The sequence below is a fragment of the Leptodactylus fuscus genome, chromosome 1 (genome assembly GCF_031893055.1).
Source record: "Leptodactylus fuscus isolate aLepFus1 chromosome 1, aLepFus1.hap2, whole genome shotgun sequence".
In the NCBI taxonomy this organism is placed as follows: domain Eukaryota; kingdom Metazoa; phylum Chordata; class Amphibia; order Anura; family Leptodactylidae; genus Leptodactylus; species Leptodactylus fuscus.
Window position 1 is genome coordinate 315539600 of NC_134265.1, and position 16368 is coordinate 315555967.

Here is a 16368-nt window from a genome sequence, read left to right on the forward strand (position 1 = left end):
ATTTTTTTGCATTCTATCTGCAATGGAGAATTTTCCTCACCACAATTTGTACCATTTTTGCTCATTTTATCCTGATTCTTAGATAAAACAATTTATTGACCATCTATTTTTTTATTTTCTAATTTTATATGTACATTGCTTGGGCAATTTAAAATATTATATACGACTTCCTAAAAAATTTAAAATAAATCCAAAATGTCCAAAAATATTAGTAGTTTTTGGTTGTTTTTTTTTTAGGCAAGTATTATTTGCCCTTATCATAAACCCCACAATTTAGAGGCAGATAACAAATTCTAGGAACTGTTAGTATATTAGAGGTTTTTTTTTTATTGTAAGTACTTTCTTAGAGAAATATTTCTAGATAGTATCTTGAAGCATTTCCCAATGAATTAAACATTTCCAATGAATATTATATTTTTTCATCCTAACCACCTGTAATTCGTCCTTCAATTCTAACATCACAATTTGAAGTCAGAAAGCTTAGCGTAGTACATAACTTTTGTACGAGAGCTTGCGGTGATATTTCATGACCCTTTTTTGACATACCTTTCCCACAATGCATCTCTTTCTAGAGTGCTTTGATGGTGCTCTGTTACCAAGCACTGTATTAATTGGGCTATGCGACTACAGTTTTCATTAGCAGCACATTAAGTAAGTGGAAAATGCCCGTGGGAAATGCAGTACAGACTTTAAAATGTTTTAGCTTAATCCAACGATATATTTTGCTAGGGTTCGCTGCAATTAATATGGTTGTTGTCCGCAATTATGCAATGCTAGGGGAACATATTGAACAGATTTTTCGAGCAATAAAGTTTAAGCTGTCAAAAAATAAAATACACAAGTCTATTACAAATTCGTTGTTGCCTTTCTTGATCTAGCTTCATCTCTTTCATGTTTTACAGCACCCTCAACAATAACAACATCACTCGACTTTCGGTGGCAAGCTTCAACCACATGCCAAAACTTCGAATTTTGTAAGTAGACTGTTATTAATGGATCTCTAGCGTGTATGTTGTGTATTATTCGGAAACAAGTTCATCATGCTGTTTTATAGTAAATTAAAATTCAGCGCAGGAAAATGTTTTTGCCATTACTGTATTTTTTCAGATCTCTAGTGTATTGGATGGCTGAAATTCAACTATTTCCTGAAAAAAATATGTTTTTAATAGTAAATGGCTTTTTCATATTAATTATCTTGAATCATCATAAATATAACATGTAGATTCATAGCTAAAATTGTACAACAAAATTGTATAAAAAAAAATTTTTAAAATTGTAAAAGTAAAAAAATAAGAAAAAATAAATTAGTAAAAAATTAGTGAAAAAATAGAGTAAAACAATAAATATATAATTTAATTGTTCACCCTCTCCAGCTCAGATCCCTTCATCTTCATTATCTATGAGTCGAATATCTACCAGTATTATCTACCAGCCGAACAAGCATAGCATTGAAAAAATAGTCATAAATTTTCCACACCACTCTAAAATAATTTTGCTAGCTCTTCTTTTGTCATTGACATCTCTTAAGAAATTTACTTTCCAAATAAATAACTACAGGCGGACTTGACATATTGGGTAAGTCACATTTCATTCAAGAACATAGACTTTGATTGGCTGTCACATATGATAAATTGGAAATCCTTAGTCTTTTATTACTGTACTGCAGCCGGACCTAATTAAAGTGAAATGGCTCTTTGACAAAATCCGTTACATGAAATTAGCTAAAGAGATGGAGATGTGCGTTTAATATCCATTACAGGTACTTACTTAAGACTACGTTATTGGAAGGAAAAAATATTCTAGAAAAAAGAGAATTGATTGGTCGAGTGTCAGAGTAATTCACCATCTTGGGAATTTTGTAAAAAAGAAAAAATCATCCATTATTACTTGTTTTATTAAATGGGGCGGATTGAAGAAATCAATAGAGAAAGTTGAAATTAAACATTACAAAATCAGTATATAACATTTTTTCTAGAGAAACATAATTTTCGACTCTAAAAAATCACCTAAAATTAGATTTCATTGGAAAATGTAATTTTCCCTTTGGAATTTGGCCATGATCTTGTGCCCGTCTCGAAGTACCAAACCTCTTTGTGTCACCACTTACATCCTTTAATTTCAGCCGCCGTATTGAGCATGGGTCCCGATGGGCTAAAAGCAACTAATCCCCTTTTCTTTGATTAAACAAAAAGAGAGGAAATCAGAAAAAGGATACAAGGGGATGTTTTATATTGAATTATTTTTCTGCCTTGTTCAGTAGAAAATGAATGTGACCTGTTAAAAGGATTTTGCAGGCAGTTTCTATAGAGACTAATAAAGCGAGACTTAGTGATATTTCTAATTGGGAGCCAAATCTTTTATGGGTCTTTTTTCACTCTTGCTGTCAGTACGCTGCCCCTATAGAGCAATTTACTTGAGACTTGTTTTGTCTTTCTTTTTTTAAACCCTCCTTTTGTTCAGCTATTTAGCTACAGAATTCCGCAACTAGTTTCAACTTTTAGTAGGTTTTCTTTACCGACTGTAAAGAAATGATGACAGAACTGGAGAGATTGCATTTTTTGATGTTGGCAAACACGGATCCTTTTCTTCAGCATTACTTATCAAGGGATTTGCTACGGATAACTTAGTAAAGGAAACGGCAAAGGAAATTCATATTTAGGTTTATACACTGTTTTTGTCCCAGACGGAAATTTTAGTTTCATGATATTTCGAATATTTATTTCATGCCAATGTTTTTTTCTTTCTCACAGCCGACTTCACTCCAATAATTTATATTGTGATTGTAACTTGGCCTGGTTGTCTGACTGGTTGCGACAGAGACCCCGCGTTGGTTTATATACCCAGTGCATGGGACCCAGTCACCTGAGAGGTCACAATGTTGCCGAAGTTCAAAAGCGAGAATTCATATGCAGTGGTAAGGATGGAATTCTTCAAGTTTTAAACAATTGTACAAGAATTTTACAAATGCAGTAAAAAAGATGAGTCCTTTCTCTTATGTCAAACCTCTACTTAATAAATTAGATATTGAATTACATATCTATTTTATACCAGGCATCTATGGTATAATATAACTCATGTAAGCACCATGGCCATATAAAAATGTTACGGATGAATTTTCATGAATTTTCAAAAGTAAATTGTAAAAATTATTGGAAATTTAAATCGTAAACACTTTTCCTTTTGCTATCGTTACTTACTACTCAAATACAAACTATAATGCACATAACATAAAGCCAGCTGATGGTATACTTATAATATACTTGATTTTACAGTAGCTTTGCAGGTTGTCTATGCATGGTCTCCATTCCATCTAGTTTTCGCATGATAGGGCCTAAGAGAACAATTCCCTATTGACTGTGTCTTTTGTTTATTTCCTTGTACATATCTTTCAGATGAGGATGAAGGCAAGTCTACTTTTCTTACTTAAGTCCTCTTTCACCTAACACTTTCATAGCAAGGGTGCACTTGGCATTGTGTAAATGCAAAATAACTTTTTTGACTTCATGTACATTACTCCTGATAATCCACATTTGATACTTCCCAGTTCAGTACAGTGAAGAGTTTCTCGTATCATTTCTCCATACTAAGGTGAATTCTCAATTTGTCTTGTAGGCCAGCAGTCATTCATGGTCTCCTCCTGTAGCGTCCTGCACTGTCCAGCTGCTTGTACTTGCAGTAATAATGTTGTGGACTGTCGAGGAAAAGGCTTAACTGAGATCCCGACCAACCTCCCGGAGACGATAACAGAAATGTAAGGCTTAACAACATATATCCCTTGGGTATCTTGAATTGCATGATGATGATGCTTGTATAGTAAGTGTAGCTCTATCACATTTTTACATGCAAGTAATACATCAACCTCAAGACTTATCTAAAAGTCTACCATGTCTACTATAGACAAACCCCCAATCTGAGCCACTAACTAGAACAGAGTCAGTAGGGTGGTTTACATCCATTAAAATGAGACTCAACTTTTATCTTGATGGGATCTTCATGTTGGAAAGACCAAACAACCCCTTTAGGGTCATGCAAGCAGACATAGACATTTTGAATTTAATCAAAACCACTTACATATGTACCATTGAGGCAGCTCTGAAGCCCCAAAAGTTACAATGGAGGATCGAGCACTGCGGAATATGTTGGCGCTATATAAATAAAATGTATTATTATTATATTATTATCAAGACCATCAGAGTAAATCCTGGAGGGTTGAGTTCATTTGAAAACTTCTCATGGGAGATGAGTTGCCGCCCTACTTGACTGGGGTCAACTCATCTCGCTCTTCTCACTGGAAACACATATGTGCTTGGGTAAACATTTGTATGAGGGGTTTGTCAGGAATAGCTGTTGACCAGGCAAGTGATATAGCCACCTTTAGGCCCCATGCACAAGACTGTAGTTGTTTTTCATACAGTACATAGACCCATTCCTTTCTATGTTTCCATATACATGCCCATAGTTTTTACCAGTCTGGGCCATAGAAACCATCTGCAAAATATGAAGCGGGTCCTATTCCTGTCCATATTTCCAGCATAAAGTCACCCATGTAATTGTATGGGAACATAAGAGTCTTTTTATGGACATGTTATTATGGGTGACATATGGATGCAACGTGGACATGTTTTTAGCTGAATATGTTTCTGTTTTTGCAGACAGTAAAAACCACTATAGTTGTGTGAATGCAGCCTTAGCCCTTATCTCATGACCCTGAATGTTATTGGCATTGACTTTGAGTTGTTACTGATATAACAGGAATGAATACGTCATTGGCCCAGCTCATTGTGATATCACCATGTATTGGGCTTTACGCAGGCAGCTTACAGGTTAAAATGTGTTTGTTAAGTATCAAGAACGTAGATGTCAACCAAAGATCACCATGGGTTCAATTTCCTTTCCTGTTTTAAATTATGTTGCCCAGATGGTGCATCCTCTGGTCTCCAGCTAAGGCTGTGAAGTGTTTTTATTAAAATGTCTTTGATTTACCTGCTTAGTAGTCAAGTGAATTTATATGGACAAAGAAAAGCCTGGAGCAGTGTGTCTGCAGAGAGATGGAACATCAGGAGTCACAAGTGGATGCTCTGAATTTTTAATAGAGTAGCCTTTGAGCCGTATACCTCGACACAGTCCTGTATGTAAACCAATGCATCGCTTATCACTCATTATTTATTGATCTGCCTCATACCCCGTGCAGTGATACATGGGGAGTCCATGTCATTTTTAATGTGAATTATCAGGCCTGCTCTCGCTCCAGTCCTTTCTTCTATGTTTGCCTTTCTCTATTCTCTTTCCAATTCCTTCCTCACTTCTCTTTACGTTTCATATATCACTTTCGTTGCTTGTCGATGGGGCTGTAATTTTTAACAGTTTATCTCCAAATACCATTTTTGGACTTGTTAGGGGGAAATGGGGTACATTGCCTGGGGCTCCCCTCTATTAGATATGAAGCATTGGTTGGAAGGGGGTTATTACTTATAATATTTATAGTTGCCCTTGGGGATCATGCACAGAAACCGTAATAGGACAAGTGCAGACATGTGTCCGGCCCACTGTACATCTATACAGGTTTTTCTGGAAGCCCTAATTGGGTGCCATATGAACATTTCTGGAAATTGATGAAAATTTCTATCCTCTGAAACTCAGCCATGGTGCCATGACTTTGTTATTGTGGTCAGATTACCTTCTCATACATGTAGTGTTCCTGCCTAATAACCCTGACACAATAAGGAAAGCATGGCTGGGTTTCTGACAAATGCCAGACCATAGAAAGTTCTTACATCCATGGTCATGTCTATGGCAACCTATCGAGACATATGAGAATACCCCAAAACTACAGATTTCAGTGAGAATGGCCAACCATCTAAGATGTATTACTGTAGATGTTCAAGGAATGGACATGTCTGATTTTAAAAAGCCAAATCCTTTGTTTTCAAGGGACATAAGCCAACAACACAGGGACATAGAAAGTGGGGCATATGGCTTGGTGGCTTATTGTCGGGGGGGGGGGGGGGTTCCAACAAGCCACCTTCATTTATTTAGATGCAGGGTAAGGTCAGTGCAGTGGCGGATCCAGGGTTTGCGGGGCCCTGGGCAATTGACTTTGGCGGGGCCCTACGCGCCGCAGCAAATTAGGCCCCACCCACTTTTATGTTGACTCCGCCCATTCTCATTCATGTTTCATGTGATTCCACATAGTATAATCCTCCTACAGTCACCCGTAAATTATATGTCCCCCCTCCATCTCTCCCCATTTTCATATACACCCTTCATCTACCCCTAGTTTCATGTCCCCCCCTCTATCTCTGTCCCCAGTTTCATGCCATTCTCCCCCATTATCTGCCCACAGTTTCATGTCCCCCCCCCCGTCTCTGCCCCAGTGTCATGCCGTTCTCCCCCCTTCATCTGCCCCAATGTCATGCCATTCTCACCCCCTTCATCTGCCCCAGTGTCATGCCATTCTCCCCCCTTCATCTGTCCCAGTGTCATGCCATTCTCCCCCCTTCATCTGCCTCAGTGTCATGCCATTCTCCCCCCCTTCATTTGCCTCAGTGTCATGCCGTTCTCCCCCCCCCCTTCATTTGCCACAGTGTCATGCCGTTCTCCCCCCCTTCATCTGCCCCAGTGTCATGCTGTTCTCCCCCTCCATCTGTCCCAGTGTCATGCCGTTCTCCCCCCTCCATCTGCCCCAGTGTCATGCTGTTCCCCCCTTCATCTTCCCCAGTGTCATGCCGTTCCCCCCCTCCCCTTCATTTGCCCCCCAGTTTCATGGGCCCCCTTCATTATGTTCCACCTTTATATTTAATACAAAACAAACACTTACACTCACCTTCCATCACTCACCTTCCATCGTTCCCCCGACGCTCCTCTCTCTCACTCCAGTCACATACGCGATGCAGGAGCTGTGACCTTAGCTCCTGCTTAGCTGCGGCCCGGCTTGCGTGTGTAAGCGTGATGTAATGACGTCATCGCGCCTACACACACAAGCCGGGCCGGAGCTTTAAATCAGGAGCTGAGCTCACAGCTCCTGCATCGCGTATGTATTTCAGCTCATCGGCGGACGGACGCCGATGAGCTGAAATCGTGACAGGCAAGTGCCGGGGGGCCCCCAGAGGCTCTGTGGGCCCCGGCACTTGCCCGACTATGCCGAGGCTGACCGGGACCATTTTATTAGGGCCGGGCCGCGGGGCCCCGCCAAGCGCGGGGCCCCGGGCGGTTGCCCGGCTCGCCCGGCCCTGGATCCGCCCCTGGGTCAGTGGACTGAATCTTTGCCCTGGGTGAAGGAAAGCTTAACTATAGCTGTGACCACTAGAGGTGTCTGGTAACAGCTTACTATGCTCTCTTTCTTAAGAGTACATGGTCACCCCTAATGTGCAAGTGTATGAGGATAGTAGAGGGAATAGTTGTTGGCCAAATGAAGTCTTAAAGATATATTGCCAGCTTTACTGTCTTATTTCCCAGTCAAGCATTGCTATATAGGACAATTCGTCCGAAACCCCCTCCCCATCTCCACCCTCCCTTTGGATTACAGAACAGAAATCCAGCCTTACATTCCTTTCTTTTGTATTTACCCAATATACGGTGCTTATGTTTATAGCAGCAGACTACCAAATTTAAAAATATGAAAAACCATAAAAAATCCCGTCCTAACATATTTTGCTCTACACAGAAATCCTAGCTGGATTATATTGTATTATATATTTCTTCTTGCACACCATGTTATCGACATATCCCAGCATTTGTAATACCTTGTCAGGATGATGATATATTATACCTAATAAAATTCTTGTCATACTGATTTTTATATCTGTTTTCACATGGTGCAGAATGTGAATAGGATAACTGCTTGAATGCGAAAGCAGACATACACAGATTGTAAACGATCGAAACAAACCAAACCAATGCAAAGTAAATAATACAGTATATATAAAATAACATAAAATAAAAAATAATATGCAAAAAATTAATAAAACCTTAAGTGACCAAAAGTGTATTGCCTGAATGAAAGTATATTCTAAAATTGATTCAAGAATAACCATATTTTCTTCTACAAGACCACCATTTAGGGTGTGAAGGGGGATAAGTACAGTATGGGGTCACTAATGAGAGTCAGAACATAAGCTGTCTCTTATGAATTAGATGATCAATCTAAAGATGTCTGACCAATGAAGGTACTACATTTCACACCTGAATTTTGAGAGAATTGGAATCTCTTTACCCCTGTTTTTCCAGGCAGTGAGGTGACTACTTGGTGTTTCCAAATAGGAAATAAAGGCGTATTTCCATTTTGTGGTCACATTTTCTAGGCGTTCATACCCCAGCAGATCTTGAGCATGAAGGGGATGTGAGACATCTTGGCTGTAGTACAGCTCTACCCTAAAGCCCACAGGGGTTATCTGAGGAGAAAAATCACATATTGGCCTGATTTTATGGCCTGAAGCTAGTCAGAAGACCAGGATTCTAGTAATCATAATGATCTATGATACTAGGAGCTCTGTCTCTTCACGGCTCCATTGTGAGCACTATATACAGTACAGGACAGTGAAGCCACAAGTAGATACGGACTCCTAGCATTATAGATCACTATGATGCAAGGAATCCTGGTTTCCTATTTGGGTCCAGATGAGATTTTCTGGCCTGGATTCCCATTTATGCATGGGTCCTAATGAATGATGACATCATTGCTATATTTTTCAGGACACAAACACTAATGCTATGTTCTTAGGAAACACCATTAATGTCTAATCTGTGGGCAGTTCGGACCCTCAAAACCCCCCGATCAGCACTTCAGAAACCCTACACCACCTTCATTTCTTTACAGATGCACAGTGCCATACCTACATACATGGCTCTACCTCATATTGCAACTTAATCCTATTAAATTATAGAGCGAGCCATCAATGTTCCGGAAAACATGGCTCCTGCCAGTCAAATGTAAATGACTTATCCTATAGCTCTACCATCAATAGTCTGGAAAATCCTGTTATTGGAGCAGCCAAGTGAACAATGCACATCCCAGATATAAATAACGTATCCTATAGATATGCCATAAATGTTCAGGATAGGAAAACTTTTTAGATTTAGCTGTACCATGCGATAAAGAAATGTCAAGTGTCCACATTGTGCCGGGACTTGTAGTACTTGTAACCTGTAAGAAATCATCTTACAAGCACCAGCTAAAAATGTCCTTCCATTATCATTACCCTTTTAACCTCCATCAAATCCTATCTGTAAAATCTATGTCCTTTCCTGACGGCTGTTATTGCCTTCCATTACAAAAGCAAAGTCAGAATATAAAAAATTAGCTTTCAGAACCCATTTTGTCGCCACGTACTATAACACTGTGAATCATCGGTTTGCCCCTCGAATAACTCTGCTTTTAGACAGCTGTGGTCAGGACTCGCTCAGCTGAAAGCTTTCTGCTTTATTGGATGATTATTATATTTACGTGGGGGGCTAAAGTTTAATATCAGGCCATATAAAATGGTACTTTACCTGAATTGTGCATTTTTGCACAGAGTAGATTTAAGGCTAGAACATATACAAACAGATTTTTTTTCCAACTTGGCCTCTTCTACTTTTTTTTCTTCTTCTTCTTCTTCTTCTAAGAAGCATATGTGAGATAAAAGGTGTCACTTTTAGCCAGCTTCAAGGATGATGAGCCTTGGCTCCGCTGTTATACGATCACGGAGATAGTCATGTCATGATTATAGAGCTATATCCTTGGAAATAATAGCCATCATTCTCTTCGCTTTGTACTTTATTCTGCTCCACAGATTTTGCAGCCTGAAGGTGTAACCTGTCTGTCATTGATGGAAGGGCTCTCTCTTGTGACATGTTCACACAGTGTCAGTCCTAGCCCCTTCAGTTTGTTTAACTCGTATATCACTTTGGACTCCTTCATTGTATAATTGGACAAGCTCTTCTGTCATTTAGAATATCAAAGTTACATTTTATTTCTTACCCTCTGTAGTTTTCACACATTCACGGTTTAATTAGAATATTATTTTCTCCCTTTTTATCTTTTTTTTTTTTAAAAAATTCTTAATTATTTTTAATTATATTTTAATTTGATTTCGTGAAACTACATGACATTGATTCATTCTCCAAGTCAGGCAGGGTGCCAAAGGATTTCATACTCAAGCTTACGGCTCTAGCATTGTACTCTTCCGTAATCCATCGACCACTCCTTAACCTTCAAAACAAGAAGAAAATATAAATTTCCTTCCATATTTTTTTTTTTAATGGATGTATAATGTCAGTGAGGAATGTGTTAATGCTATAAAAGTAATTGATAATGAATAAAAAAAAAAAAAAAAATCAGAATATGTATAGACTATACTATAGGGGAGGGCTTGTATTGGTATTTGGTGTGTGTTTGGTATCCTTTCCACAATTTTTAAAGGGCACTACCATCTGAGAAGTTGTCCCTTATCCATAGGGGATAGGGAACCCCACTATTCAGGATAACGGGTGTTTTTTGACTCCTGTTCTGAATGGAGTGGTGGTTGAGCAGCAAACACATTGTTTCATTCATTTTAGTGGGAGTGCTGGAGATAACTGAGCATTGTACTTTGGCTACAGTATCTCTTGCAGATGAATGGAGGGCAGTATCTACTGACCAACTATTGCTCCTTTCAGTACGGAGTACAAAATGCTCCTATTCTCCTGACCGGGGGAGGTTAACCTCCACTCATCTGCAAGTTACCCCCACCCTATGGATAAGGAATAACTTGATCTGATGACACAACCCCTTTAATATTGATAAGCCATTGTTAGCTTAGGTACTCAATATCAGATTGGTGGGAGCCCAACTCCAGGTCCTTTCAGCTAACTGAAGGGATCATAGCCAGAACCAGCTACAAGGCTAGATCACTTTTGCCCATTTAATCAGCGGATCGGTGAGAGTAGAGGAAGTCAGGACCCCACTGATTTAATACTAAAGGATTAGGATTAACCAATGCCTTTATATTAATTTTGGGTATTTAAATGATCAAAAAATAAATAAAGCAAAAATAAAAATTTGGATATTTTCCCACTGTTAAAAATTCTTGGCACTAGTAAGGCCTAACTTCATTTAGTTAAAAATATAATTCCTGAGATCAACTGCTCATCTATAGTGGGGGGGTCTGGTTGTTACATCAGGAATATAGATAACTAAATTGGAGTCCACTAGACCCATTTGAATAAAGCCTTATCCAGCTTTACATATTGGATGCCGTGGCGTATGCTGGGCAACACATCATCAAGCAGCTGAATATCCAGCATAAAATATGCAAAGCATATCCCAAAACATTTATCACTTTCATTTCCCTACTTGGTATTCAGGGAGATTTCGTCAAGGGAAGAACATGTTTCCTGACTACATTTCTGCAGATCCTGCACACTTTTTATCAGGCCGTGATCAAGATATTCCCTGCGAAACATTTGAGATAATGTTTACATCACAGGCTATGCATGTATACATCAATGCTATAGGATTAATACATCTCTTCCTACAGCTGTTCAGATTAATATGAGGCTGGCACATATCCAGTGCAGAGCTCAGAGCCCTCACAAATCATCTTCATGAACCACAGTCAATTTTTGTTTTTTTCAAACCAACCATGAAATGCGATCTGTTTCAGCCTCTTCATTCCCATGAATATTTAGGAATGGCACCTAGTGTAGATGAAGACTGTGTGAATATCTTGGGATACAATTTCTAAAAAAATTCTGCAATATTTTTATCAATGGAGTCTGAAAATAGGGAATTGAGAGTATTTCAGTACTTCAAAGCTTCCTTTCCAGTCCATCAGGAGTTGCAAGATGAGCCTTTCATACCTTTCATGTCCCATTGTCTTTGTGTCTCATGTTCTGTTCAAAATCCAGAAGATAGCCATATATATTAGTTAGCGGTCAACAAAATGCTCCTTCTGATGACAGCTATTCTTTCCAATCTTGCATGAACATGCATGCTACACTTGGCCATGTTCTCAATAGGGATAAGCGAACAAGTCTCTGCCAGACACTTGTGATAGAAGCTTATCTCCATTGATTGGGCATATTAAAATCCAACATCCTGAGCCTTCTTTTTACCAACATCTCCTATAAAAGCAATGTTGAGAGGCCTAATACACACTAGATAATGGCCAGCCCCACCAAAATCAAAGGGTTTATCTGCTGCTCATCTAGTGTCTTTGACTACTTTTAGGTGAGCCTTATCCACTACATTAAGATTGGGCAAAATCTTCTGATTTCTTGGGGAGAGAATCAGGCAACTGGATTTTCACCTGCCAGATTCTTTGTTCTTGGGAAGATAAGCTGCTGCCAAAGGTGTCTGGCAGTCTGTTTCCTCTCCATATTGAGAACATCTGTTCCCAACTGAGCGCAACATGCATACATACGTTAGGTCGGGAGGAATAGTCTCTGGCCAAATAAGCATCCGACAACTATCTTAAGTGTATTGCCAACCATAAAACAGCTGTACTACTATTAAAAGTTAACTTAAGCTAAGGAAGTTATGTTCTTTACGTTGTGCTTAGGAACAGAAAATACGATAGTTGCACTCGTGGATGGACTAATGGTGAATATAAAATCATGTTCACGTAAAAGGGTTTTCTGGGATAATATGGCAAACCCAGGGGGATCAAGGGTTGGTGTAAAACAAAAAAAAAGGAAGTGATACCCCCTACCTTCAACCCTCTGTTCAGTCAGTATATCCCCAATTCTCTCTGGTGTCCAACATGTGCCCACTAAGGTCAGTGACTGGCCATAGCAGTTCCCTGAGTCTCTTCACTTCCATCATGGCCAGTCGAGATACCAGAAAGTACAGGAGATAGGTAAGTATTGCTTCTTTTCTTTTTTTTACTTTACACTGCCCCAGGCCCCCTGGATATGCCTTTTATCCCAGACAACCCCTTTAAATGAAGCATAGACAGAGTGAATTCATTCTCTTTGGCTTCACATAGTTCTATTATTATTTTGTTGTTCTAGTTCACTTTGCCAACATTGGTGGAATTGGAACAGAAATAAAGGGATAATATAATGTTGTATTTAGATGATGTAAGTGCGATTTATGGTACATAACATGCATCAGGCCAATAAATAGATTCTAGAAAGTTGTGAAAAATGTGGTCTAGTTAACACAAGTTGTATCATTAGTCACCCGTAATTGGTTGTGTAAGGTCCATCTTATTGTGAGGACCGTATATAAACCCGTAACCTTTGAGTCTAAAACTTTTCTTAAAGTTCTGAAGAGTTATGTTCGCAACATTTTTTCCTCCGCAGGAGACTAGAACAAAACGCAATCAAGGTCATACCCCCGGGGGCTTTCTCACCATATAAAAAGCTTCGGAGAATGTAAGTAATAATTCTAAACTGGAACTTTAATGGTAGTCACACGTATCCAAAAATATTCCCTGCGAGTTCTTCACAGATGGCTGATTAGCAAATATTATGGTGTGAATGCCTCGGACATGGGTCTTCTTCTCCTGTTAATCATCTATAACACTGGTTTATGGGTATATAATCCCGAAGTGTTATTTATTAAACCCGCTCTGCCTATGTCTACATGTGAATTAGTACTGCAATAAACGTAGCCACGTAAGTTACCGCTTAGGTGTAAATTGATGTAATTTGTCAACATTCGAAGATGTGTAAAAGATCAATTTATATAGCAGTTCATAAAGTAATAGTGTATTGCAGCAGGGTAACCTTGTAAAGTCTCTTCATTTTCAGTATTTAAGAGGCCGGAGACCTGAATGTATTAGCAGTGGGGTCCGTGAATGGGAACGCGAAAGCCAATTTTCAAAAACTACAAAAAGCAACTTTTAACTTTCAAGCTGTAGCTGGAGTCTAAAGGGATGTGTTGAGTTGCGTACAACTCTATATACTCTTGTGGACTGCAGCTGTCACTAAATAGTTAGAAATTGGAAAGTCGTGCTCGAAAGAGCTTCCTCCATGTAGCGCTAGTGTTAATAAGAAATAACTGCAATATAACCGCTTGGATCACTAAAGAATTCTGTTGTAATTATTGCATTGATCTGAATTATTTATCAATAATACAACAATTCTGATCATAGATAACATCTCTGTATACATGGTGTATCAGATGAAAATTTAGATATTGAAGTAGCACTCCCACAAAAATGTTTATTTCTTAGCCGATTAATCTTCTTACTGATAGATTTTTTTAGGAGTTTTCCACTCCTTTCTGGTCCTTAGCTGTGTCATGTGACTGACACTTGGACTCTCTATCTGAAACAGTGTCTTATCTGTGGGCAAAAAGTCATTGCTATGAAAGCCTTGAATAGAGAAAATGATGTCCTGTCCACACATAAGATACTGTTTCAGATGGAGAGTCCAAGTGTCAGTCACATGACACAGCTAAGGACCAGAAAGGAGTAGAAAACTCATAAAAACATCTATCGGTAAGAAGATTAATGGGCTAAGAAATAAAGTTGAAGAATCAGAGTGTTCATCACATGACCAAGCAGAGGACCAGAAGGGACAGGATAGCTCACAAATATAGCCAGCAGTAAGATTACCTTCACTACAATTCACATCATGTATCTCTCCAACAGGCCAGATAATACATTTTATTGGGGGTTGCTTTTTTAATCTTTCAATCGTTTTTCCGATCAATTGAAAATTTTTATTTCTACCTCGAAGTTCTACGTTTTATGTCATCCTGACTTTGTTCCCTAAACACACATTACTTTCTTTTTGTAGTGATTTAAGCAACAACCAGATATCCGAAATAGCCCCAGATGCTTTCCAAGGCCTCCGATCCCTCAATTCCCTGTAAGTATAAATGACTCTCAGACAAGAGTCCTATTGCAAGCTTTGGTTCTTTTATCTAAAAAAAAATAAGACTGCCCTACCACTGCCGTGACACAGAGAGCTGACAGATCAGCTGTCTGGCTAGGTTTGTGCACGGATAATAAATCCGATACCGCGCCATTTCATAATTCCACCATGCATCGATTTTTGTTCGCGTATTAAAAATGACTGCTGAATATTTTGATGCAATGTTTATTATCGTAATACATTCAGTGTGAAAACACAATTGTATAGCAGTAAATCACACGCAGAAACGGAGGGATGCATATCTATGTGCACACTTAGACTGAAGAGGAATAAGATCATAAAATATTTAGTGCTAAGTAATTGATTATGTTCTATGGAGAGAAAATCTATTGAAAAGCTTTCAGCAAAGGGATGTGCTGATCGAAATGAGGAACACCAATGCTATTCTGCCACATAGTCGTCCATGTCGACAGCTCTGCACAGGAGGGAACTCAAAAAATGTCCTTACTCCTGTACAAGTAAGACTGAAGGAGATATATAACTGGTTTTTGGGAACAACCATTGAAGTAGACATGGACACAAGTGTTTTAGATACCGGGGGTGGTCAGAGTTTAGACTCTTGCATATAAGATTACCATACATACATGTAGGGACACAGAGTATCTATAGCTCTGTAGTATGAAGCTCTACGTTCTCTGTGTACTTTCATATGAAGTTTGGTATGGAGTCATATTATGGAGTTATAGTACCCTAGAAGCAATGAATATGTCACAGGCTATCCAAAAGGTCATGTGTACATTCGTCATTGAATTCGACAGTATATAAATTTGATTAAAAAAAAAATCAGTACAAAATCTTACATGTATTAGTCATACTGTATGGTGGTACAATATGGTCTGACTTCTATGGGAGCCATTTTGTAGCTCTGTTGAGCTCAGAACTGGTTATGTTAGGGAACCATAACATAGCAGTGTGCATGATGGCTTCTTTTTCATCACCATCCACATTTAAAAGGGACATTCATAAAAAAAAATAATTATCCTAGTACATTACCTAGCTATTGTTGTGTGGCCAAAGATGTTTAAAGGGGCTCCATCATTGGAAAAAGTAATTTTTAACTAATCACATCCTTACATAGCCTTTAGAAAGGCTATTCCACACCTACCTTTAGTATGTAAATTGCATCAGTAGATTTTGAGTAAGTCTGTTTTTATTCATATGCTAATTAGCCTTCTCCGTGCATCCTGGAAGTCTCTTCTGTATATACAGCACAGGCTGCTGCTGCTGACTCCTCCTCCCTGCTCTCATACATAGCACACAGAATAGAGAGGAGAGCTGGCTGACAACTTCCTGTGCATGGGGAGAAGCTAATTAGCATATGAATAAAAACTGACTTATTCAAACACTACTGAGGAGATTTACATACTAAAGGTAGGTGTGGAATAGACTTTCTAAAGGCTATGCAAGGATGTGATTAGTTAAAAATGATTTTACCAATGATAGAGCCCCTTTAACCTTCACCACCATGACAAGTACAACTACTATTTCATGCATGCAAATAAACCCTCTCAAAAAAACAAATTT

At 38.8% G+C, this 16368-nt stretch overlaps 1 protein-coding gene across 7 annotated transcripts in view; it reads left to right on the forward strand.

Annotated features, from left to right (window-relative positions):
* SLIT2 (slit guidance ligand 2) overlaps positions 1-16368 on the forward strand; it is a 260033-nt gene that overhangs the window by 179975 nt on the left and 63690 nt on the right. For 5 of the 7 annotated variants that reach the window (XM_075259851.1, XM_075259802.1, XM_075259816.1 and 2 more), the window contains exons 7-11: positions 903-974; positions 2751-2934; positions 3621-3751; positions 13264-13335; positions 14707-14778. In XM_075259851.1, coding sequence (XP_075115952.1) covers positions 903-974; positions 2751-2934; positions 3621-3751; positions 13264-13335; positions 14707-14778 — 531 coding nt within the window. Of the gene's footprint in view, positions 1-902; positions 975-2750; positions 2935-3612; positions 3752-13263; positions 13336-14706; positions 14779-16368 lie in introns of all 7 variants that reach the window. The other 2 variants (XM_075259810.1, XM_075259842.1) reach the window with 1 other exon arrangement.